Below are 23,422 nucleotides of genomic sequence, written 5' to 3' on the forward strand. Positions count from 1 at the left end.
TTGTGTGATGATGTGTAGGTGTGATGAATGTGTTATTGGATGTTCTGTTCAATGGCTGGTTTGCTATGTTTTATTTGTAGTTGTACTCTTGATTTGCTTGTGTTTATAGCTCGTAGATGGGAGGATCGTCTCACTGGGTATTTCTGGTAATACTCACGCATCTCATTGTGTTTGTGGTGCAGGTAATGTGTAGCGTGGAATCATGGCGATGAGAAGGAGGATGATCTAGGGTCTCAATTGTTGTGTTGTGGTTATGTTAGTTAGGTTTATATTTTTCCGCTGTGCATGTTGATGGTTGGTTTATGTTAATTTGGAGTTGTAGATGTTGGTTTATTGTTTGGGTTATAATTAAATATTATGGGATATTTAATTATATTATTATTATTAAAAAAACGGGTCGGGTTGTTTAAATAGCGCACCAATTTTGCGTTTGAACCTGTTCTCCACAAGTGCGGTAACGACACAAACACTTCACAGAATTGAGACTTGAGTTTAAGAGGATAAAGCCAAGTGTATCGGGTGTAATGATCAACGATAACCAAGTAATACTTAAAGTTATCATCAAAATATAAGTATTCAAGAGGATTGTGGGAGATGATTGTGTTTGAAGAAAAATGTTGTTTGTGGCTTTTATTGTGTCTCCACAAATGCTTATATCTTATATCTTGTTGGGAACCCCATTTCATGGTACTCCAAGAAACAAAGAAGTGTTGCTTGGTCTTCAACTGAAGCAGAGTATCGGGCCGTCCCAAACACTGCGGCGGAGCTGAGTTGGGTTTGCACTCTGCTGTCGGAACTCAGCATCACTCTCACCTCTCCACCGGTGATCTATTGTGACAATGTTGGGGCCACTTACCTCTCTACCAATCCTGTTTTTCACTCCCCCATGAAACATATTGCCATAGACTTCAACTTTGTTCGTGAATATGTCCAAGCTGGAGCCCTTCGGGTGTCTCATGTTTCTACCCATAATCAACTTGCGGATGTGTTGACGAAGCCGCTCCCACACAACAATTCCTTGATTTTACTTCCAAGATTGGAATTGCTCAAGCCCCTCATCTTGAGGGGGCGTGTAAGAGAGATAACCATAGGACCTAGTTGAAATTATATGTACCTTAATTACTTATGTCAATCTCCTATATATTGTAAAGTTCTAAATGGAATGATAGTTAAGCATCCATTCATACACACACTTGTTGTAATAGTTGGGACTTGGGGAGTAAATAACCAAATAGGTTTGGCTTACCTGTAGGGGTCCTATACGGGTACAACAAGATTTTTTATCGATTCTAAATGTATTCTATGAGGAGTGACTGGAAGAATCCTCTCACTCCTCATATGGCCAAAACCATTGACGAGATCGTTGAATGTAGACTACGAGGTTCTGGTTTGATATATATTTCAACAAGGTTGTGTTATTTATTTGTTTTCAAAAGTAGAAAGTCTACATTCAACATAGAGATGATCATAAATTCATAATTAAGATGGTAAAAACAAATATATTTTATTTTAGATGTGTATTTTAAAAACATCCCTCCTCCAAGAAGATGATGTTAGTTATATTTAAATATTTTGTAAAAAGTTTCAGACGCATTCGGGAGTAGTCTCGGCTGGTTCCACGAAGATGTGGGAGAACCCTAATTAATGATTACATTAGTTATTTTAATAATTCATTCATCAAACCTAGATCATGTGCATATTTATTGAAGGGATGAGGGCACTTACATTGGTTTCGATCGTTAGGGAGTTTTGAAGCATAAAAATAAGTGGTTCCAACCAATGTACTGTCGTCTTTTGTAAAACAAACACTAAATCTATGACTATGAACCGAGAGAAATTAATGGCCTTACTACAACAGGAAACCTGCAAACAAAAACAAAAACAAACAAAGAAGATTACTATAGTTTGAGGTCTTTGAGGAACAAGGAAGGAACAAAGGAGAGAAAGATTATATATATGTTTACCGCCCTTACCACTGATTCAGATAAATACAAGCGGAGACATATCTGGCAGAAGAAAGACACCTCAGACACTTTCCATCAAGGTTAGGAACATGGCCGATGAATACCTCATCAAGGTAAATGTCGATGTATGAATCGACAATCAAAATAATACGAATATTAGAGGGATAAATCGGAACTAGTTCTTTTATTAACGTAGAATTGAAGTGAAGGGTTTACAGAAAATGACAATTAAAGAGCTAAGCGCAGTTAATACGAAAATTATTGCTCTTCTCTCTCTAATTGTCCAAAAATTGGATTCCCAGCTCTGACAATGACACTTGGTATTTATAGTGGGCCATTGACCTAGGGTCCCCTCTGTCTCTACCGCAAAATGAAGATTTTGCCCCTGCAGCCAGATGGGCCAGATCCATGACTTCAGACCCTAAATCTCTTAAGAATCTTCTAATTGGGCTTCAGAAATGTTGGGGGCAAAGCCCATATCCAACAATGGTCCCCCTAGTCCGATGTGCGATGGCTTGCTTGAGCCCGTCGGGTACAATTCTGCGTCTCTTGGTCCGTCTTGCAGAAGTAACAGAAGATTTTTAAGAGCTTGAAGGCCTTCCGGAAAGTTCCTGGTTGAATAGTGCGTTGCACACACTTTTCGAGATATCCGGGAGATTCCAGAATGAATAGTGCATTGCGCACGTGTTTCGAGACACCCGAGAGGTTCCAAGATGAACAGTGCATTGCGCACGTCTTTCTAGGTTTCACGGATTTTAGACGAGAGTTTTGCGTGTTTTGCACGTTTCCCAAGGCATGGGAAGCAGAAATAACTTTAAAACTAGAATTTTCCTTTTTATCTCGGTCAACGCGTTGGTCCCCTCCATATAAATATGTCCCCTTGACCTAATTTTACTTCTAACTTTCTACTCTCTTCTCCAAAAGGTAAATTTCTTTCTCCCTTCTTTATCTCTTCCTTCTTTTTTTTATGTGGTCCTTGTTAACCCCATCCACCGTGAGCCACCGCCTGTCTGCCGCGGATGTCGTGTTGCCGGGCCTCGCCATTATTGGCCGAGACCGTGAGGTATCTCGGTCAAACCGCGCCGCCAGAACGCCGCCACCAGATCTGGCTTCATCGCGCGAGTCCTGCATCATGCCACCGGATCTGGCCGAGACCGTGAGGCGTCTCGGCCATCATACCCTGGCACCGTCAGTTCATGTTGCGGCAAGATGAGTTGTTCGTGGTCCGACCGTTGGTGTGGAGTAAGGTCATGTGTGCGAGATCGAGCAGGTTGCTGTGTCACGCAGGTACGTCGCTTGGTCCGGATTGCGATCGTACCAACCCCAAGACTGCGAACTCAAGCTGGCGAGGGCAAGTTGGTGAGACCGAGACCATAGCTAGGTCGAGATAGCAATGAGGGCGAGGTCGTGTTGTGCCCAAGATGGCGAGCATGAACCGACATGGTCGGTGGTCGAGGTTCAATCGGCAGCTCGCATACGGGTACGAGTTCCATGGTGTGCTTGCGGGACGCTGATTTACTTATTAGCGAGGATGGCAGGATGATGGTTTGGCAAGATGATGATGATGACTTGCTTGTTGTTGCGGCTGCATACCTTTGGTAGCAACACTTCTCCGTATGGCAAGCTCAACACTTCTCCGTATGGCGAGCTCAACACTTCTCCGTATGGAATCGTTGGCGAGATGGTGCGACTAGTTTGCGTATATGTTGAAAGTGTCCGACCAATCGGCATGTTCAAGACTTAGCATGGTCAAGGTCATGCTTCGAGAATTGGCGTATTGGCGAGATCGTGACTTTTGGTGGCTAGCTCGATGGCGCATACAAGATTGACGTCATACGGGGGCTAAATCGACGAGCTCTAGTTTGGCAAGCTCGAATGTGTGTTTCGTGAGGTATGATGGTATGGGGAGATCACTAGTCTGCAATGTGCTGGTGGTCGTTGCGAGTTTGAAACCAGCTAGCTCCGTATTGCAGATTCGGGAGTTGCTGAGCTGGAGCTAAAGTGGTAGTATTGAGACTTTAGCGGGATCCGACAGAATGGGCGTTGCGTGTGTTGTGTTCTTCACAATGGGATAGTGAGCAGCGTTGCGAGATCAAGCAGTACGCAAGATGGTGCGTGTTACGCAGTTTGCCGGACATTGTAACTCTGGTGTGATCGTTCTGTATTGAATACTATGGCGTTTTTGATGTGGTTCTGATACTGACCGGTTGCTTGGTTGGTCTTGCAAGGTCTCGTGCAATGGCTTCGAGAGGTGATGTCTTTGGCAATGTTTCAGAGGAGTTTGGAGATGATAAGTATCGTGCGCTAGAGAGAGACCTTGACGAAACTGGAACGGGCTATCCTTCCTGGTGGGACCCGTCAGAAGGAAGAGGCTTCGTGACAGATCTGGCGGATTTGACGGAAGAAGATGTACGGGAGATCGACGTTATGTTTCCTATAGACGCTCAAGACCTTAGTTTGATTCCACATCCTTCAAGTCAGCGACGAGGGAAGGTGTTAGCGTATGAAGAACGCACCGGCTCGGAGTGTGCTCCTAGGTCCCTGGTTGCTGGCTTAGCCGTTGGTAATGGAGTCCCGAAACGTCGCAAAGATCATTCGAGATACAAGGAACGCATCCCCCATGATGCGGGAAGTACCCTATGCAACGACAAGTCCATAGCCCGCATGTTTGACCTCTTCGAATGCCAAACAACCTGCAGCTTGCGTTACCGAGTGTCGATGAACGTCCGTGGGACTGCCCTGCGGGTCACCTCTGCGTCTATGTGGTTTTTTTTACCGAGTGTGGATTATGGTTCCCCATTCCAGAATTTTTGACGAGTTACTTTGCGCGTCGGAAGATTGCATTCTCGCAGCTGTCGATCTCCACCATCCGTAACGTGGTGGAGCTTACGATAATTGGCACCTATATGGACATGAAGATGAGCGCAGATCTCTTAGAGCTGCTCACTCGATTTATGCATGACAGTTCGGGACTATGTTGCGCTTGCTGTACGCCAGGTCTCACGATCTTGCGTGGCCATAAGAGTCATATTCACGATTTGAAGACTTTTTGAACATGCTACTATGGGAGGGCCAGCTGCGTTTTGTTTCTGCTTCACGGCAGTAAGCTTGAATTGACCGAACAGAGTCGCGACATGTGGGCAAGCCGCCCATGATCATGTTCATCCTCCGACAAGGAGCTGGTGGTTCATCGCGTTCTTACACGTCATGGTTTCGTTTGGGGGGAGGAGGTAGGCGAGCGATTTCTATTGCTCGGTCATTTTGTGCCCGTGCTCGGTCATTTTGTGCCGCAGCTTCCTCTTCACGCTGCCTTTCGTGTTGCTGCTGGTTTGCCAAACAGTATGGGTTATCCTTATGCGTGTTAACTTTTCTCCGTTCGTGCTCCACATCGATGTCACCTCTCTTGTACTTGTGAAGAAGAAGGAATTGCAATCTTCCGTGGAATGTCCGCCATATTTGTGGAATTCGCAATAACCGCGTTTGCCTTTGTAGGCAGGACCATCAGACTCGCGATCGTACTTGTTCCAACGCTTGCCTTGCTGTTGGTCATTTCCATCGATAGCAAACATCGTCGCCTCCTACCTTTCTCGTTTCTGGCGTAGTCCCTGTTGTAATGCTGGTGTGGCTCGTAGTATTCGTCTATAGCCTTAGCTTTTGAGCTTGGCACCTTTTCGGGCACTTTTTCTACCGCTTTGGCCTTGTTCATGTTTCCTTTTCCCTTGTCTTCTTCTACCTCGATGTATTGATTTGCGCGCGCAAGGACCTCGCACAAGGATGTGGCAGGTAGGATTGTTAAGTCTTCCTTGAACCTGGTCCCGTGAGCAAGTGCGTTCTTAAGTGCACCTATTGCGGTGTCGTCGTTGATAGCGAGCTGAGATACGACTCCTTTGAACCTGGCCATGAAAGTCCGCAGCGACTCATTGTGCTTCTGGAACATTCTCCATCAGCCAGCATTTGACGCAGGCACATGCATAAAGCATTGGTGATGCTGAAGGAAGGCGGTTGTCAGTGATTCATAGCCATCGATCAAATTGGCCTTCAGCCTTGAAAACCAGTTTAATGCTTCGCTGGTTAGGCTCTCGACGAACAGCTGACAACTTCCCGCGTCCTCCTCTTCTGGTGAGAAGTATGAACTACCAATGTGGATGGACATCGACTTCAGGAAGACAGTGGGGTCCCCTTTTCCATCATACGGTATTAGCTTATTTTTGTTGGTGTTGGGGTTGCGTCTTACTCTGACCCCCAAGACTCTTGTGGTGAAAGGCGAACGTCGCGCCTCTCTCTGCACAGTCTCTAGCTCTGGTGCCACGCTTGTCACACGGTGCATCTGAGACGTAATCTTCTTCAACTGAGCTTGAATCTGCTGAAGTTCTTGCTGAAGGGCGCGATTTTCAGCGTTATCGTGTTGATTCGGCCCAGCACGTTGAACCATGAGCATCCGATCAGTTTGGAAATATACTCTCGGCTGCTCGCCATTAGGTCCAACCATGATAGACGAGAGTTTGGGCCTCCCGTTAGCGTGGTGCTCAGCGCACGGCAAGGTAGCGGCGTTGTGCTCAACTTGCAGAGTGTTATGCTCAGCTCTCGGAGTGTTATGCTCAGCTCTCGGAGTGTAATGCTCAGCTTGCGGAGTGTGTGGCGCCAGTGCATCTTCATTTTGTTCGTGTCGAGGTTCAGGTCGTCGCGTACGCCGCCTTGCTTGGTTATGTTGGCCTTGAGATGCCATTTGTGCCGCTTGGCCACTCATACGGTCCAAGGTCCTTCATACGGCTTCATCGAGCGCGGCCTGACTGATAGTAATGCCTCTCTGCGTGCGGCTGGGAGGAGTAGCGTTTGCGGCTGCACGGTCGGTTCGGGTGACGCCGTCAGCTGCACGATCAGAAGGGGGAGTGCTGTTGGTTACGCCATTTGTCTGAGCGACGCGCGTAGCGCCTATGGCTTTGTGGTCGATTGGATTATCGCCTATGGTTACACGTTCCGGAGGGATAGCGCCATTGGATTCGCAATTGATTGGACCGACGCGCGCAGCGCCTACGGCTTCGCGGTCAGTTGGATTGACGCCTTGGAGCTGTTTCGTCCTCGAATGGGTGCGCCCCCATATGGTTGGCCTAGGGGATTCGACGCGAGCTGCGGGAAATCGTGGCATGGAAGAGTCGACGCCTTCGTTGCTGGAGAGATCGGTATGAGACATGGTTCTGGTTTTCCGAAAACGCTTTTGTCTTCAAACTCTATTCGTCAAATGAAAGGATTCCGTCTGGCCCCATGGTGGGCGCCAAATTGTTGATGTATGAAATCGACAATCTAAATAATACGAATATTAGAGGGATAAATCGGAACTGGTCCTTTTATTAACGTAGAATTGAAGTGAAGGATTTACAGAAAATGACAATTAAAGAGCTAAGCGCTGTTAATATGAAAATTATTGCTCTTCTCTCTCTAATTGCCCAAAAAGTGGATCCCCAGCTCTGAATATCGAACCCAAGAGAATGATCTAAGAAAAAAAAAAGTTGAATTTTTTTTAATATGAAAGGGACGAAAAAATCTGATTAGTAAAACTAGAGAGAATGATATGAATATTTGAGTTGCCTTGATAGGTGTGGGCAAAAAAAACCGTAATCCGAAAAACCAAACCTAAATAAATGGTTTGGTTATATAGTTTAGTCTAAAATCCATATGGTTATCATATTGATCCATATTTGATATGAAAGGTTCTGACTTGTAAAACTAGAGAGAAGGATATGAAGGACCTCAGTATTGAAACCGTTCTAAGTTCTAATAGGAAAAAGGAAATAGATCAGAGAAAAGTCAAGTAAAAATAGATCTAAGCTATTCCTTCATAGTTTCATGCATACATCTATTTGACTGTTCACATTTGTGACTGTAGAGCATAATGACCGGCTTTTTGAAGAAGGTGATTTCATGGCTAAACCAGGATCTCCTCCCACCTTCAAATGCTCACGTCGTTTGGAGTTACGTATCCAGTGGACTACCTGTTTAAGTGACTTCTCTTCCATTGTTGCAATTCTACCAGTGTTGCTGGTTAATGAACGTTGTGTGTGTGTCCATTTCCTTCACTTTGGTGGTATTCAGTGATGTCTACATGCTTCAATTTAATGGCCAATGGATAACAATATTGTAAAATAAGTGACAATGTGTATCAAATGGGCATGAAGCTCAATCTGTAATTCTAGCACAAAAGCTAGGGTGACGGAACCCGGGACGAAGGACAACATGCGGACACGGACAAGGACCGAAGTGCACAAGGAACCAAGGACGCGGCCACTTCCGGAACTAGACGGCCTTCGACCGAAGCACCGAATTTAATGCCCGGAGCCACAACAAGAAGTCGGACAGCAGCAAGGACCGCAAGGAAGAAGTGTCTCATTTTTGTCCAAGCTTTCGTCCAGGAACAAGAGGAACTCGACCATGGCCCCAACCGACCCGACGAGCAGCCAACCGAGGCTCTTCTAACGGTCTTCACCATCTCACAAGGGTGAAGACCTCCAAGTCATTAGGGAAAGCAGTACTCTTTTTCCCACCTTGGGTTTTTCCCAATGGGTTTACCAAGGGGATTTTAATGAGGCTATGATCCCTAGTGCATGGCCATGGCCAAGGAACACTTCGGCCACATATCCATTCTATCCTTAGTTTAATTTCGCTTATGACCGTTGTCTTTTAAAACTATTTCCTGGAAGCTGTGTTTTAGTTTTACCCACGTGTTTAGGGTTTTGAGAGTCCCCTTATGTAAGCCACCCTATATAAAGGGCCTAGACCTTATCATGTAAAGGTAGACAATCATTAATAAAGAACAAAGTTATCTCTTCCCTCTCGTTTTCAGAGATTGAAACGAAACCCTAGAAGCTACACGAACTGGGTTCGTAATCTTCTAGCTTGGCCGTATCACAAGGAGAGTCATCCCTCGTGTGTTGCTACTTCGCTCCACCTCTATCCCCATCTCTCCGAAAGTCAAACGAGTCGAGCATCTCCTCGTGAACCTCTCTCCGTCCGTTCCTATCGTTCCTTGGTGTTGTTTCCGTCCGTGCGCCGCCCCATCCGCCGATCTTATTCGTTCACGGCCCAACCGAGTTGTATTTCCGAATCGCTCCGCTGGGTTTGATCCGTCCGTACGTCCGTGGTTCACGTCCGTAGTCCGGGGTCGCATCAGTTGGTATCAGAGCCGAAATTTCCTTGCAAGGTTGTGTTTTTCCTCCCTTTACGTTCTTTCACGGTCAAAAGTTCGAGTCTAGTCCGTTTGTCTAAAGTTTTGTTCTTGCTAGGTATTTAGTGTTCTTGAGCTGTTCTTCGTTTGGGTAGTCTAGATCCATAAAGTTATGTTCTTTTGCTTGGTCGTTGTTAGTGGTGCCTTAAAACCACGTGTAGCGATTAGAGTCCCAACGCGTGAGATCTGTTTTTGTTTTTAGTCTTAGTTTGTCTTGTAGTGCTTTTACTTTTGCTTTTTGCTTTACCTTTTTCCAATCATTAGTTGTCCAAGATTTGTCCGATTTGTTGATCCTATCAAACAGAGAATCCACGCGTTCATTCCTTGTATAGGATCTGTTCTAATGGACACGCGTCATGGATCAACTGACAGTACCGTTTGCCATCGTCCAACCCGACCGTACGCCGGAGGACTTATCAACCGCTGTAGTACACACTACTGATCGCCGATGGTATCACTTCTCCAACCAGTCGCTGCGTGGACCACCGTCTGAACAGTACCTGGCCACCGTCCGTACCACATCCACCGTCCGTACAATAACCACCACCCGTACAGCCGATATGGCTGAGCAACCTGGAGAGCCGCTTCCACTCCCGGAAATAAGGACTGTCTTAGCCGAGATCCCGGCTCAACTAGCCCAGCTATGGAACCAACTCCAACGGATAGAGGACGGACAATGGCAACCCGCGGCTCGTGGACTGCCTGCCCAAGATCGCCAACGACGCTATGATCCGGATCTCGGAGGAACGTCTGAAGAAGACGATGTTCCACTCTACCAAAGGAGACGCCATCGTCGTATGGACGAGCATGAGGACGATCAACCCTACCGTCCGGTTGAACCGGGTCACAAAATCACGGCCCCGACGTTTTCCGGAAAGGTTGATCCGGAAGCTTATCTCGATTGGGAGGGAAGGATGGATCATATATTCGCCTGCTACAACTATCCCGAACCCAAGAAGATTGCCTATGCAGCTGCCCAGTTCATGGACCACGCCCTTACGTGGTGGGACCATACTGAAGTTGACCGAAGAAGGAATGGGGAACGCGCCTTACCGCATTGGGAGGCCATGAAGAACGAGATGAGACGCCGGTACGTGCCACCGTTGTACCACCGTGAGCTCCAGCGTATGTTCCACAAGCTGTCCCAAGAAGCCAAGAGCGTTGAGGATTACTATGAAGAGTTCGAACATCTTCGCAACCGGCTGGAGGTCGAAGATACCAAAGAAGGATTGATGGCCCAGTTCTTGGACGGCCTACAAGACCGCATTGCGCGGAAGGTGGAACGTTTAACGTACAATTCATTCGATGAACTTTTGCACCTCGCGATGCAAGTCGAACAGCAGATCAAGAGAAAGGCCAGCACCATCAACCGCTCTCACACTCAAGGAACGCCGAGCTGGTCGCCTAACTCATCTCCAGGACCCGGAGGACACCGCGGGCAAGAGAAGTCTAAGGCCGCCGCCATTGACTCACGATTCAAACCAAGGGACCAGAACAAGGACTCTCGTACCGATCCCAGGCCGCAACCGACCGAAGGACGTAGCCGAGATATAATATGCTTCAAGTGCCAAGGTCGAGGCCACTACGCCCGAGATTGTCCCAATCTGCGTACCATGACTGTTACCACATCGGGAGAAATCGAGTCAGAGAACGATGACAGACCCGATGAGCCAAACGACGCTAAGGAGGTCGAGGAAGCCGTAGCCGAACCGGATGAAGGGGTGCTACTTATGATCCGGCGGGTCCTCAACGCTAGCCAGTCTCCGGACGATACGCACCAACGGGACAACATCTTTCACACGCGTTGCACTGTAAGTGGGAAGGTTTGTGGCTTGATCATTGACGGTGGATCTTGCACCAATGTGGCAAGTTCCTACATGGTCAAGAAACTTGCTCTTAGTACCACAAACCATCCTAAACCCTACAAACTCAAATGGTTGAATGACAAGGCCGTGGTCCAAGTCACCGAACAGGTCACGGTCCCTTTTAGTGTAGGCCCCTACAAAGACCAAGTCTTGTGTGACGTGGTTCCGATGCAAGCTAGCCACCTCCTTTTGGGGCGTCCTTGGCAGTTTGACAAACGAACCTCCCACTGTGGCCACACCAACCAATACTTTTTTGTGCATGATAACAAGCGTATTTGTCTAATGCCACTAAGTCCTACACAAGTTTGTGAACTACAATCGAAACTGTCTAAGGAACCGAGCACTAAAATGAACTTTTTGATTAATGCTAGTACGGTTAGGAGATCACTTAGTGACTCCACTTGTCAAGTCTTATTGATGGTGTTTAAGGATGTTGTGAGTGTAGGCACGGAACAGCACGCCATCCCGGCCATGATCAGACCAGTCCTACGATGGTACCAGGACGTGTTTCCGGATGAGTTGCCGCACGGTTTACCACCCCTTCGAGGCATTGAGCACCAGATTGATCTCGTGCCTGGAGCCCAGCTGCCAAACCGTCCAGCCTACCGTGTGAACCCCGAGGAGGCCAAGGAGCTTGAACGCCAAGTATCCGAACTCAGGAAGCAAGGATACGTCCGGGAGAGTCTCAGCCCATGCGCGGTACCAGTCCTGTTGGTACCCAAGAAGGACGGGACATGGCGTATGTGCGTGGATTATCGGGCAGTGAACAACATCACCATCAAGTACCGCCATCCCATTCCGCGCCTAGATGACATGCTTGATGAACTCAGCTGTTCCACCATTTTCTCCAAGATAGACCTTAAAATAGGCTATCATCAAGTGAGGATGAAAGAGGGAGATGAGTGGAAAACCGCGTTCAAAACCAAGCAAGGTTTGTACGAATGGTTGGTAATGCCATTCGGTTTATCTAATGCTTCCTCCACCTTTATGAGACTGATGAACCATGTCCTTAGGGTCTATATCAACAAGTTTGTGGTTGTTTACTTTGATGACATCCTTGTTTATAGTAAATGCCTTGAGGAGCATTTAGAACATCTGTCCTTGGTCTTGGACACTCTTAGGGAGAACAAACTGTACGCTAACCTTAAGAAATGCGTGTTTGGAGCTAACGAGCTAGTTTTCCTAGGCTTTGTTGTAAGTGCGCAAGGGCTTAAGGTGGACAATGACAAGATCAAGGCCATTGAGGAGTGGCCAACCCCGACCAATATCAGTCAAGTCCAGAGCTTTCACGGCCTAGCCAGTTTCTATAGGCGGTTCGTGCGGAATTTCAGTTTGGTAGCTGCACCACTTACCGCCACCATAAAGAAGAATGTTGAGTTCAAGTGGGGACCGGCCCAAGAAGCAGCCTTCCGCGAGCTCAAGCACCGACTGACACACGCGCCTCTATTGGCCTTGCCGGATTTCAGCAAAACCTTTGAAGTAGAGTGCGACGCGTCCGGGGTGGGCATTGGAGCCATGTTGACGCAAGGAGGCAAGCCTATTGCCTATTTCAGTGAGAAGCTCAGTGGGCTGACGCTCAATTACCCAACCTACGACAAAGAACTATACGCCCTAGTCCGCGCCATGGAGACTTGGCAACATTATCTATTGGCCAAGGAATGTGTCATTCATACCGATCATGAGACGTTGAAGCACTTGCGCGGCCAGACCAACCTTAAGAGGAGGCATGCCAAGTGGTTAGAATTTATTGAAACCTTTCCTTATGTCATTAAGTACAAGAAAGGCAAGGAGAATGTTGTGGCTAACGCACTTTCACGGCGCCATACGCTGATCACCACCATGGACGCACGGATCCTCAGGATTGAGCACATCAAGGACGCGTATGGTTTGGATCCGGACTTCGCCGACTGCTACCAGGAGCATGGTAAAGGGAACTATACCAAGTTCTTCGTACATGACGGGTTCCTATTCAAGGAAAGGCGCCTGTGCGTCCCAGCTGGATCGATGAGGAAGTTGTTAATGAGGGAGGCACACGGAGGAGGGCTTACGGGTCACTTTGGCGTAGCCAAGACAATGGCCATCCTGAAAGAGCACTTCTATTGGCCTAATATGAAGCGCATGGTGGAGAAATTCTGAGGTAGTTGCATTACGTGTCGGACGGCCAAGTCCACCATGCGTCCCTACGGTATATACACGCCACTCCCGATCGCATCAAGCTCGTGGGTTGACTTATCTATGGACTTTTTCCTTGGTCTACCACCATGCGACAGGAAGGACGCTATTTTTGTGGTAGTGGACCATTTCTTCAAGATGGCCCATTTTATACCATGCAACAAGACCAACGATGCCATGCACATCGCCAACTTGTTCTTCCGAGAAGTAGTGCGACTACACGGCCTTCCGCGCACCATTGTGTTCGATCGCGAGCCCAAATTCCTCGGCCACTTCTGGAGGACGATATGGAGAAAACTTGGTACGCGGCTGTTGTACTCGACCGCGTGTCATCCGCAAACGGACGGCCAAACCAAGGTGGTGAACCGCACCCTCGGAGCACTACTGCGGACCACCATTGGCAGTAACAGGAAGACTTGGGTCGAATGCCTTCCATTTGTGGAGTTCGCCTACAACCTTGCCACGCACTCGGCCACCAAGAAATCGCCGTTCGAGGTCGCCTATGGGTTTAAACCGCTGACTCTTATGGACGTGTTACCCTTACCACCCGGCGAGGTAGTGAACCAAGACGGCGCGAGCAAGGCCGAGCTCATCAAGCAGTTACATGCAGAAGTGAAGGCCAACATAGAGCGGCGTACCGAACACTATGTGCGGACAGCTAACGAGGGCCAAAAGACCATGGTTTTCAAGGAAGGCGACTGGGTTTGGTTGCACCTACGACCAGAGCGGTTCCCACAGAAGAGGAAGGACAAGCTGAGCCCCCGCGGAGATGGACCATTCTGAGTCGTCGAGAGGATCAACGACAACTCCTACCGCCTTGAACTGCCCGATGAGTATTTAACTTCGACCTCATTCAATGTTTCTGACTTGGCTCCGTTCGATGTAGGTACCGAGGAAGATGTTTTGAGGGCAAAACCTTTTCAAGAGGGAGGGAATGACGGAACCCGGGACGAAGGACAGTATGCGGACACGGACAAGGACCGAAGTGCACAAGGAACCAAGGACGCGGCCACTTCCGGAACTAGACGGCCTTCGACCGAAGCACCGAATTTAATGCCCGGAGCCACAACAAGAAGCCGGACAGCAGCAAGGACCGCAAGGAAGAAGTGTCTCATTTTTGTCCAAGCTTTCGTCCAGGAACAAGAGGAACTCGACCACGGCCCCAACCGACCCGACGAGCAGCCAACCGAGGCTCTTCTAACGGTCTTCACCATCTCACAAGGGTGAAGACCTCCAAGTCATTAGGGAAAGTAGTACTCTTTTCCCCACCTTGGGTTTTTCCCAATGGGTTTACAAAGGGGGTTTTTAATGAGGCTATGATCCCTAGTGCATGGCCATGGCCAAGGACCACTTCGGCCACTTGTCCATTCTATCCTTAGTTTAATTTCGCTTATGACCATTTTCTTTTAAAACTATTTTCTGGATGCTGCGTTTTAGTTTTACCCACGCGTTTAGGGTTTTGAGAGTCCCCTTATGTAAGTCACCCTATATAAAGGGCCTAGACCTTATCATGTAAAGGTAGACAATCATTAATAAAGAACAAAGTTATCTCTTTCCTCTCGTTTTCAGAGATTGAAACGAAACCCTAGAAGCTACATGAACTGGGTTCGTAATCTTCTAGCTTGGCCGTATCACAAGGAGAGTCATCCCTCGTGTGTCGCTACTTCGCTCCACCTCTATCCCCATCTCTCCGAGAGTCAAACGAGTCGAGCATCTCCTCGTGAACCTCTCTCCGTCCGTTCCTATTGTTCCTTGGTGTTGTTTCCGTCCGTACGCCGCCCCATCCGCCAATCTTATTCGTTCACGGCCCAACCGAGTTGTATTTCCGAATCGCTCCACTGGGTTTGCTCCGTCCGTACGTCCGTGGTTCACGTTCGTAGTCCGGGGTCGCATCATAGGGTGTCTAAGTTTTAGGATCATTCAACATCTATCACAGTTGACAAACATAAGTGTCGTCCACTGGTCTTGATGGTTTATATAAACGAAATCAGAATAACTTTTGATGATCGTTTAGCAAAACAAAACCAACATTACTATAATTATAGAGTAGCAAACTGTAACTTTAATCAAATATCACGAACACCATGGATATATATATATATATATATATATATATATATATATATATAATTAATGCATAAACTGGTGTCACAATATTACAATTCATGTAATTGTTGCTTTCCTTGCGCCTGGCCTAATTAAGAACCTTGTGGGATTTGAGCTAAAGTTGGAACATAACAGAAGAGTAAGCATTTAGATCCTGCATCATGATGATCCACTTCTATGTGTTTATACTTCCCGACAATGTGTAAGAAGCTGTTTGAGTTCTGTTGTTTACCGGGACACAGTAACATGTTATTCTCCCGATCGGCCAAAAAATTCATCCCACTACATAATATAAGAAACTGGCTATAAAAAGATTGTTTCACTGTTAGGAACTTCCTCCATGACATGGCTCCGCTACTCTCAATCTTAGTTGCCATCCATACATGTGTATCGTATAGCCCACGTACATCTCTCATAGCTAATAGACAAAGTCTTTGCTCTTGTCTAGTAACTGATAAAGCCATAGGTACATAAGAAAAATCATCACGGCGATACGTAATTGGGTCTTTAATAAGGTTTTGTTACGGCAATACTTTAAACTTTTGAGAAGAGAGCATGTGTTAAGCGATTAATGAAAAGCAGAAGACAACTATAGTCACTTTTGATTCTGAGCCGTAAATTATCTATCATTTTTACATTTGTTTCTAAAACGACGTCGTAGTGTGTCATGTTGTGGTGTTGTGGTTGTGGGCCTCTCGTTTCACAGGGGAGAGAGGGAAAAATCTTATCTCTGTGGACTGTGTTGTGTTGTGATGTTTCTCTATCTTTCATCTTCTTGTTTGAACTTCAAAAGTGGGTGAGAGACGTCCGTCCAGGTAGAGAAGGAAAAATGGCTGCTTGTTCTTCCTCTTTCACATTCTGTAACCGCACCACCACATTTCACTCTCCTGTCCCTCAGAGAAAGACCCTTGTGACCAAAACCCAATTCTCAGTTCCCACCAAATCATCAGAATCTAACTTCTTTGGCTCCAGACTCTCCCACTCCTCTTATCTCTCTCCACTCTCTTCATCTTCTCTCAAATGCTCAATCTTTGCCAAGGTACATTTCGTTAATCTTGCATTGATAATAGATTGTTTGCTACAATTAGGCTAATAACTATAGTTCTTGGAATTAGCTTCTTTGTTTTGGAACTTTATGTTCAATTGATGTGCCAATGGTTACATATGTTTTTGAGCACTAAGATATAAACGTTAGGAAGACATTTATAAATTTCATTGTTTATACACAATTCTCTTTTATATGCTCTGTGTGTGACTTAAGTGGTTACTGTACGATTATAAAAATCAAAATTCTCGGTTTTGCATGCTACTGCAAAGAGATTCTTTAGATGTAAACTGAAACCTATTTGTGGTTGAAAACACTATAAGATGTAAACATTTGAGTATTTTTGGGTTTGAATTTGAGTGTTTTATAATGATAGATTCAGGAATGTTGCTCTCCATGTAAGTGCAGAGGAACTTGTAATTTGTGTTTTTTTCTACAGACTTTACATCTTCACATACCTTAAATCAAGCCAATGCCATAATGCTCCTGAATGTGTATTCATTTTTCTATTTTATACTCATCAAAGACACATTTGACTTCAACTCACAGCAGGTTAACAAGGGACATTTTTGAACTCTCTTTATGTCTTCTCTTTGTGATGTTTTGTGGACAGCAGGTTAACAAGGGACAGGCTGCACCAGACTTCACGTTAAAGGATCAGAACGGAAAGCCAGTGAGCCTCAAAAAGTATAAAGGGAAGCCTGTTGTTCTCTACTTCTACCCTGCAGATGAAACCCCTGGCTGCACCAAACAGGTCTTTTAATTTTCACTTATGTCTCTTTTTCCGCATTCATTGTGCTTGTTTGGTGTTGTTAAACGTAATTGATTTCATATGTATGCAACAGGCTTGTGCGTTCAGAGACTCTTATGAGAAATTCAAGAAGGCCGGCGCAGAGGTCATTGGCATAAGTGGTGATGACTCTGCATCTCACAAGGTACACACATCAAAATCTCTTGATTTTTTGAATAGACCCCATTTTACTTCCCGCGGTTTTAAAGAAGGTGTGGGACTTTGAACAGGCGTTTGCGAGCAAATACAAACTACCATACACATTGTTGAGCGACGAAGGAAATAAGGTGAGAAAAGATTGGGGCGTGCCTGGGGATCTGTTTGGAGCATTGCCAGGGAGACAGACTTACGTTCTTGACAAAAACGGTGTTGTTCAGCTCATCTACAACAACCAGTTCCAGCCTGAGAAACACATCGACGAGACCTTGAAGTTCCTCAAAGCTGCTTGATCATTCTCTCTACCTCTTCTTCTTCTTCTTCTTCTTCTTTCATGAATCTCTCATGTCTGGCTCCATGACCTTCCTATATTGTTTCTGTTGATTATAATTTTTTAATAATACAAAGTAAAATGAGTTGTTTATGGTCTGGTACAAAGATCACAACCGGAGAAGGATTCAAGAGTTCATGGTCAGAGTTTGTTGGTTATGACTTGTTGAGGTCTGCCTTTGTGGCTATGTGTATATTTGAGTCTCTTGTTCTCATTGTGTACGCATCTACTCTCTCTATCTCTCTCTCTTGTTTCCTTTAACACTCCGCTGTAGTGAATTATTTTGTAACTTGATAAGAACTCAACTCTATATTGACTAAGAACAGAGGTTACACGATCAATTGTAGAGCTCACTCTCGACCTTGATCTCTCGTCAATGGTGCATTCACCAATTGACCATGAGCAGGGAGGAGTCCCTGAACACAAACAAACTCGCACCAGTCTGTTACACTTTACCACGATTCACACTTTATTGGATAAAGCTTCTTCGTCTCTCTATCTCCTCTATTTATACTCTTACAATTCTGTTATAACTCTTCTTCTTCATTCCTTTTACAGCTCAGCACTCTTTGTCACAGATGCTTCATACCCCCTTCGCTTCGATAAACCTTCTTCGCTATTAAAATAAATGTCCACAATTTTGTAAAGTATCTGGCAAAGATTCTTAGTGGAGTGTAAAGTATCTCAGAATTATTAAAAAATACACGTAAATAATTTCTGATTAATCTTTGCTAGATACTTATACAAAATAATACAAAGTCTCAAATAGGGGTATATTCCTAGAGGGGTATACAAAGTCACACAGGATAATACAAAGTCTCAAATCCTAGAGGGGTAATTATTGCAACATAATCGTATACTTAGGATCTTCTTCATCCTTGTCTGAAACAATTAAGAAATTGTGGTGTAAAAATGGATACTTTGTTCAATTGATGTAAAGCCTTTATATAGGCATACAGTCAATACAAAGAAGATCTTACTCAAAACATTATTTTGAGAACTAATAAAGAAACTTTGTAACTTTGTCAAAGTAACCAAGTCAAAACTTTATATAGGCAGCAACATTTGTTTTCTAAAGACTCTCTCTCTCTTTCAATTTTCACAACTAAGTTTGTTATGTAATCATATACACGATCAATTTATTAGTAACCCTTTAATGTTTCCTACTAGAATTCGTCTCATTTTCACCATTAGCAAAACTTGATAAATGCACCACATAGTGAATACACAAGTTTCCGAAATCTTTATTAAAACCAAACCATCCTTCCTAGGTTAAACGACCAAGACTAACAACATACTCGAAACTGAAACCACATAACAAAAGAGACTTAATAGGTCCACCTAAAGAGCAAGTCTACTAGCAAGTGGAATGCAGAGTGACACACATTACGTTATCACCTTCAAACGCAGAGCAATGCCTCTGTCCTCCAACCTAGTGTTAGCAAATACTTTCCCAGTCTCATCTCTAATAGTGCATTCCCCACCACCCATCTCCATCGAATAGCCACTTTTTGTCATCTGACCAACACTCAACAAGTTTCTGTTAATCCCTGGAACGAAAAGCACATTCTTGATCAACATCCTCGCTCCTTTCACCGTGATCTTGACATCTCCTTTCCCTTCCGCCATGACAACCGTTCCGTTACCCATTCCAACACGAGCCCTGTACGTTCTGTCTAGACTTGTGAAATACTTCAAATACGGAGTCATATGGTCCGTAGCAGCAGTGTATACCATCCACATATCCTCATCGAAAGTGATATCTCCTGCCGTCGCCGTTAACACCAAATGTTCAGGCTTTTCGTTCCCTCTTTCTCCACATAGCTCTCTAACTTGCCTTGCCCCTCCACCTGGATAACAGTCTTGTTGGTTGTGATCGTACTTCTTGCACAAACCACACCACATCTGCTCAGACTTTTCTTTCTCAAAAGTGAACAACTAAGCGGTGGTGAGATTACCTTCAATCACTTGGAAACGCAGAAAAAACCCTCTCTCTTCCCTAATGGCTTCCCCAAGTAGTTTCCTATTCGGATCCTTAATAGTGAACTTCCACACTTTTCCGTCTCCTTCCATGATCGCTGAATAGCCCATTGATGTCAGCTGAGGAACACTCAAGGCGTTTATGTCCATCTTGGGAACATATAGCACATTCTTGATCGTCTTCACCACCCCTTCCTTGGTCATGATCTTGACATCTCCTCTCCCTTCTGCCATGATGAAGCCAGCCGTGGCAAGTTTCACCCTCGCCCTGTGAGTTCTGTCGAGAGTGGTGAAAAACTTCAGATGTGGAGTCATGTGATTCGTGGTAGTGGTGTGTATCATCCACATATCCTCATCATACTTGAAATCTCCTACAGTTAACGAGAACAAGAGATACTCATCTTCGACTTCTCCTCCTCCGTCCTCCTCACCTCTTCTCTGTTTAGACTTGTTCTCAAACGAATCCTTCAACATTTGACCTACCGCTATCCCTGGTAACGATCCAAACTGATAAAAGAACTCGAGAAAATCGTTAAGACTCGTCTTCTTCAGATTTATGTATCTCTTCATGAGCGGAGCAACGGAGACAAACGAAGTTGAGAGCGAGCCTAACACCTTGGTGATAACCTCATAATCAGCCATCTCATTTTCCAAATCACGAGACTCTTGGACGATATCCATAACCCTATCTAAGTAGGAATCTAGCGTTTCTTCTTTATCCATACTAAGCTGTGCGAATTGCTTCTCTAACCTAATAAGTTCGTTACCTTTTTCGAGCAGATCCCAAACATCTTTGGCCGACGAAGCCGAGAGAGTCTTCCTGAAAACAGAGTCCGTGAGCGAAGATTGCAAGATCTGGAGCGCTTTCATGTCTTTCACGGCGAGATCTCTCCATTTCGAAAGCTCTTCGGGTTGGATCTTCGCCGCTAGCTCTGGATTCTTCGATGGATCTGGCGGGACTCTGTTTTCGACGACATCCCAGAGTCCTTTCTCCGTTAGTGTAGCTTTCACGATCGGAGCCCAGATTTCGTAGTTGAGGTCATCGGAAACAGCGTCTTGTATCTTCGTCGCCGTCATAGCTAGCAAGTGATTAAATGTCACGATTTGGGAGACAGCGAATAAACAATTCGCCTCACACCAACACTTTTCTATTTATATAATTAGTGACTGTGACACACTACCCCAAACCCTACTAAAGTAGTCCAATTTGCAAAACCACCAAATCTTCAGGTGTGGACTCTCTAGTGTGACATGTCAAGTTTTAGGCTCGGTTATCAGTTCGGTTTAATGCAATTTTATCAACTACTTGGCTCGCTTATTGGTTCGGTTTAGTGCAATCTGAGAAAATCCCTAGACAATTCGGCTCGATAACATATTATGCGTCGCAAGTTATAAAATACACACCAATGAAATTGATTGATACAGGAGGAGTTCACGAATTGGGAGAGTTATTCTAAAGGGAAATCCAATGTTGTTAAATTAGTCTGGTTCAATTTATAAGGGCTGACCCGGTTAAGTTATTAAAACTACAACCAAATTCCTTGGAAGAAATCAACCTTAACAATATGTTGTTTGTTATACTAGCTAAGCACTTATAATTAAAAGCATTATTACATACTGTATAGTGGTAAGTGGTAACAAAATACTTTTTTTTCAAAGCAAGATTATAAATAGTTCAATACCACGCCGTCCAAGGTTTAAAAGAGACCACAGACTAGTTCATACTGCAGTAGCAATATATGACTTAAAATGAACAAATTGAAAACGAGAGTCAAACCAAACTTAAAAAAAAACAAACACATACGTAGACCTTACGACTCAAGAGTCTAGTATCAAAGTGAAAAGAGCAGAGTTATTCTAAAGGGAAATCCAATGTGGTTAAATTAGTCTGGTTCAGTTTATAAGGGCCGATCCGGTTAAGTTATTAACACTCTTACAGTACAACCAAATTTATATTGAAATATTCTCCAACGATGGTACATTAGACGCAAATAATTTTGAATTTTCTCTCCAACGATGGTCAGTCACCAAGAGTTTGTTGCTGGTTTGGAATTGTGATTAGAAACCTAACCAAAACAACCCTCTCCTGGTTCCATTTAAATTCCTTAGAAGAAATCAACCTTAATAATATGTTGTTTGTTACTAGCTAATAAATGATAATTAAAAAAAAAACATTGCATATAGTGAATAACAAAATACTTTTTTCAAAGCAAGATTATAAATAGTTTAATACCACGCCGTCCAAGGTTTAAAAGACCACAGACTAGTTCGTACTGCAGTAGCAATATATGACTTAAAACGAACAAATTGAAAACGAGAGTCAAACCAAACTTAAAAAAACAAACACATACGTAGACCTTACGACTCAAGAGTCTAGTATCAAAGTGAAAAGAGCAGAGCTTATTAAGAGGTGAGATTACCTCTAACCACCTCCAAACGCAGAGCCAAGTCTTTTCCCCAAACACCGCTCCAGTCTCATCGCTAATAATGCATTCGCCTCGTCCTCCCTCTCTGAATGAACATCCTTTAACTTCCATCTGGCTAAGACTTAGCACGTTTCTCATCATCCCGGGAACAAAAAGCACATTAGTGATTGTCTTCTTCTTCCCTCCCTTCATCACAACCTTCACATCTCCTTTTCCTTGTGCCACAAGAACTTTCCCATCGACCAATCCAACCTTAGCTTTGTGTGTTCTGTCTAACGAGGTGAAAACCTTCTCATATGGAGTCATATGAATCGTGGAAAAACCAGTTACCATCCACAAGTCCTCTTCATAACTCAAATCACTTTTACTCATAACTACAGCCATTACATAATCAACATGCTTATTTGTGCAATCTCTAGCATAATGTCCTCGTTCTCCGCAAAGAAAGCAATCGCTTTTTCTCGGTCTAGGTTGCTTTGCCCTAGAGATGGACGTCGTACACCCTTCTTGGTTATGATTGCTCTTGTTGCAAACGTTACACCGCTTATCAGACTTTGACTCAAGTCTCAGATTCTTCAACCTCAAAGAGGTAGCTTCGTTGGTTATGGATTCATACAAATAAACAAACTCAACAAGACCCGTAAGTGGCATACTCTTCATATCCTTGGTGAATTTGAGTTCATCAAAGAGTGGAGTTACGTCACCATACCCACCTGAGAGGGATGATAACACCTTGGTGATAACCTCATAATCTGATTTCACAATTTTCATTCGACGCAACTGTCCAACGATTTCCAAAACCCTATCCAAGAATAAATCTAGCGTTTCTCATTCATGCATACTAACTTGTTCGAGTTTCTTCTCTAGTCTAGTACTACGCAGATTCGATTCTTGGTTACCTTTTTGAAGCAAATACCAAAGATCTTTGGCAGAAGAAGCCGAGAGTGTCTTCCTGAAAGCCGAGTCCGGAAGAGAAGATTGGAGTAACTTGAGCGCTTCCGTGTCTTTTCTCACGAGATCTCTCCATTGTGAAAGTTCTTCGGGTTGAATCGTCGCCGCTAGCTCTGGAACCTTCGTCGGATCTGTCGGGATCCCGTTCTCGACGACGTCCCAAAGTCCTTTCTCCGTTAGTGTGGCTTTCGCAACCGGAGCCCAGGTTTCGTAGTCCAGATCATTGGAGTCAGTCGCTCTCGCCATAGCCCGTAACCGTTAGGGTTCTTTCAACTTTTTATTCTTCTGTATATGGAGAAGGCAAATAGACTGGTTATATTGTATATTATAGTGAGAATATCATAGCCAATTTCTCTTTTCTTTTTGTTAGATTGTTAATTTCGATTGGTATTATGTTATGTGACACTTAAATCTATC

At 44.8% G+C, this 23,422-nt stretch overlaps 4 protein-coding genes across 4 annotated transcripts; 2 read left to right on the top strand and 2 right to left on the bottom strand.

Annotated features, from left to right (window-relative positions):
- Positions 1-9,539: 9,539 nt before the first annotated feature.
- Positions 9,540-13,184, top strand: LOC147945354 (uncharacterized). The gene is made up of 2 exons (XM_087509219.1): positions 9,540-11,983; positions 12,062-13,184. Exons 1-2 carry the CDS (start codon positions 9,540-9,542, stop codon positions 13,182-13,184), a joined length of 3,567 nt encoding a protein of 1,188 aa, XP_087365345.1.
- Positions 13,185-16,036: 2,852 nt separating this feature from the next.
- Positions 16,037-17,862, top strand: LOC104779812 (peroxiredoxin Q, chloroplastic). Its single transcript, XM_010504201.3, has 4 exons — positions 16,037-16,365; positions 16,988-17,125; positions 17,217-17,306; positions 17,392-17,862. Exons 1-4 carry the CDS (start codon positions 16,156-16,158, stop codon positions 17,608-17,610), a joined length of 657 nt encoding a protein of 218 aa, XP_010502503.1. The 5' UTR covers positions 16,037-16,155; the 3' UTR covers positions 17,611-17,862.
- A 1,006-nt stretch (positions 17,863-18,868) lies between these two features.
- LOC147945355 (uncharacterized) lies at positions 18,869-19,553 on the bottom strand. The gene has a single exon (XM_087509887.1). It carries the CDS (start codon positions 19,551-19,553, stop codon positions 19,035-19,037), a length of 519 nt encoding a protein of 172 aa, XP_087366013.1. The 3' UTR covers positions 18,869-19,034.
- Positions 18,869-21,794, bottom strand: LOC104779813 (uncharacterized). The gene has a single exon (XM_087509886.1). It carries the CDS (start codon positions 20,703-20,705, stop codon positions 19,587-19,589), a length of 1,119 nt encoding a protein of 372 aa, XP_087366012.1. The 5' UTR covers positions 20,706-21,794; the 3' UTR covers positions 18,869-19,586.
- Positions 21,795-23,422: the final 1,628 nt, after the last annotated feature.

The sequence above is a fragment of the Camelina sativa genome, chromosome 4 (assembly GCF_030686135.1).
Source record: "Camelina sativa cultivar CO46 ecotype springtype chromosome 4, ASM3068613v1".
NCBI lineage: Eukaryota > Viridiplantae > Streptophyta > Magnoliopsida > Brassicales > Brassicaceae > Camelina > Camelina sativa.

Coding starts and splice junctions, on each gene's coding strand:
- LOC147945354 (XM_087509219.1), top strand. CDS start 9,540: ATGGATCAACTGACAGTACCGTTTGCCATCGTCCAACCCGACCGTACG. Junction 11,984..12,061: donor TTCAAAACCAAGCAAGGTTT/GTACGAATGGTT, acceptor CCATGTCCTTAG/GGTCTATATCAACAAGTTTG.
- LOC104779812 (XM_010504201.3), top strand. CDS start 16,156: ATGGCTGCTTGTTCTTCCTCTTTCACATTCTGTAACCGCACCACCACA. Junction 16,366..16,987: donor AATGCTCAATCTTTGCCAAG/GTACATTTCGTT, acceptor TGTGGACAGCAG/GTTAACAAGGGACAGGCTGC. Junction 17,126..17,216: donor CCCCTGGCTGCACCAAACAG/GTCTTTTAATTT, acceptor TGTATGCAACAG/GCTTGTGCGTTCAGAGACTC.
- LOC147945355 (XM_087509887.1), bottom strand. CDS start 19,553: ATGTGGTGTGGTTTGTGCAAGAAGTACGATCACAACCAACAAGACTGT.
- LOC104779813 (XM_087509886.1), bottom strand. CDS start 20,705: ATGACGGCGACGAAGATACAAGACGCTGTTTCCGATGACCTCAACTAC.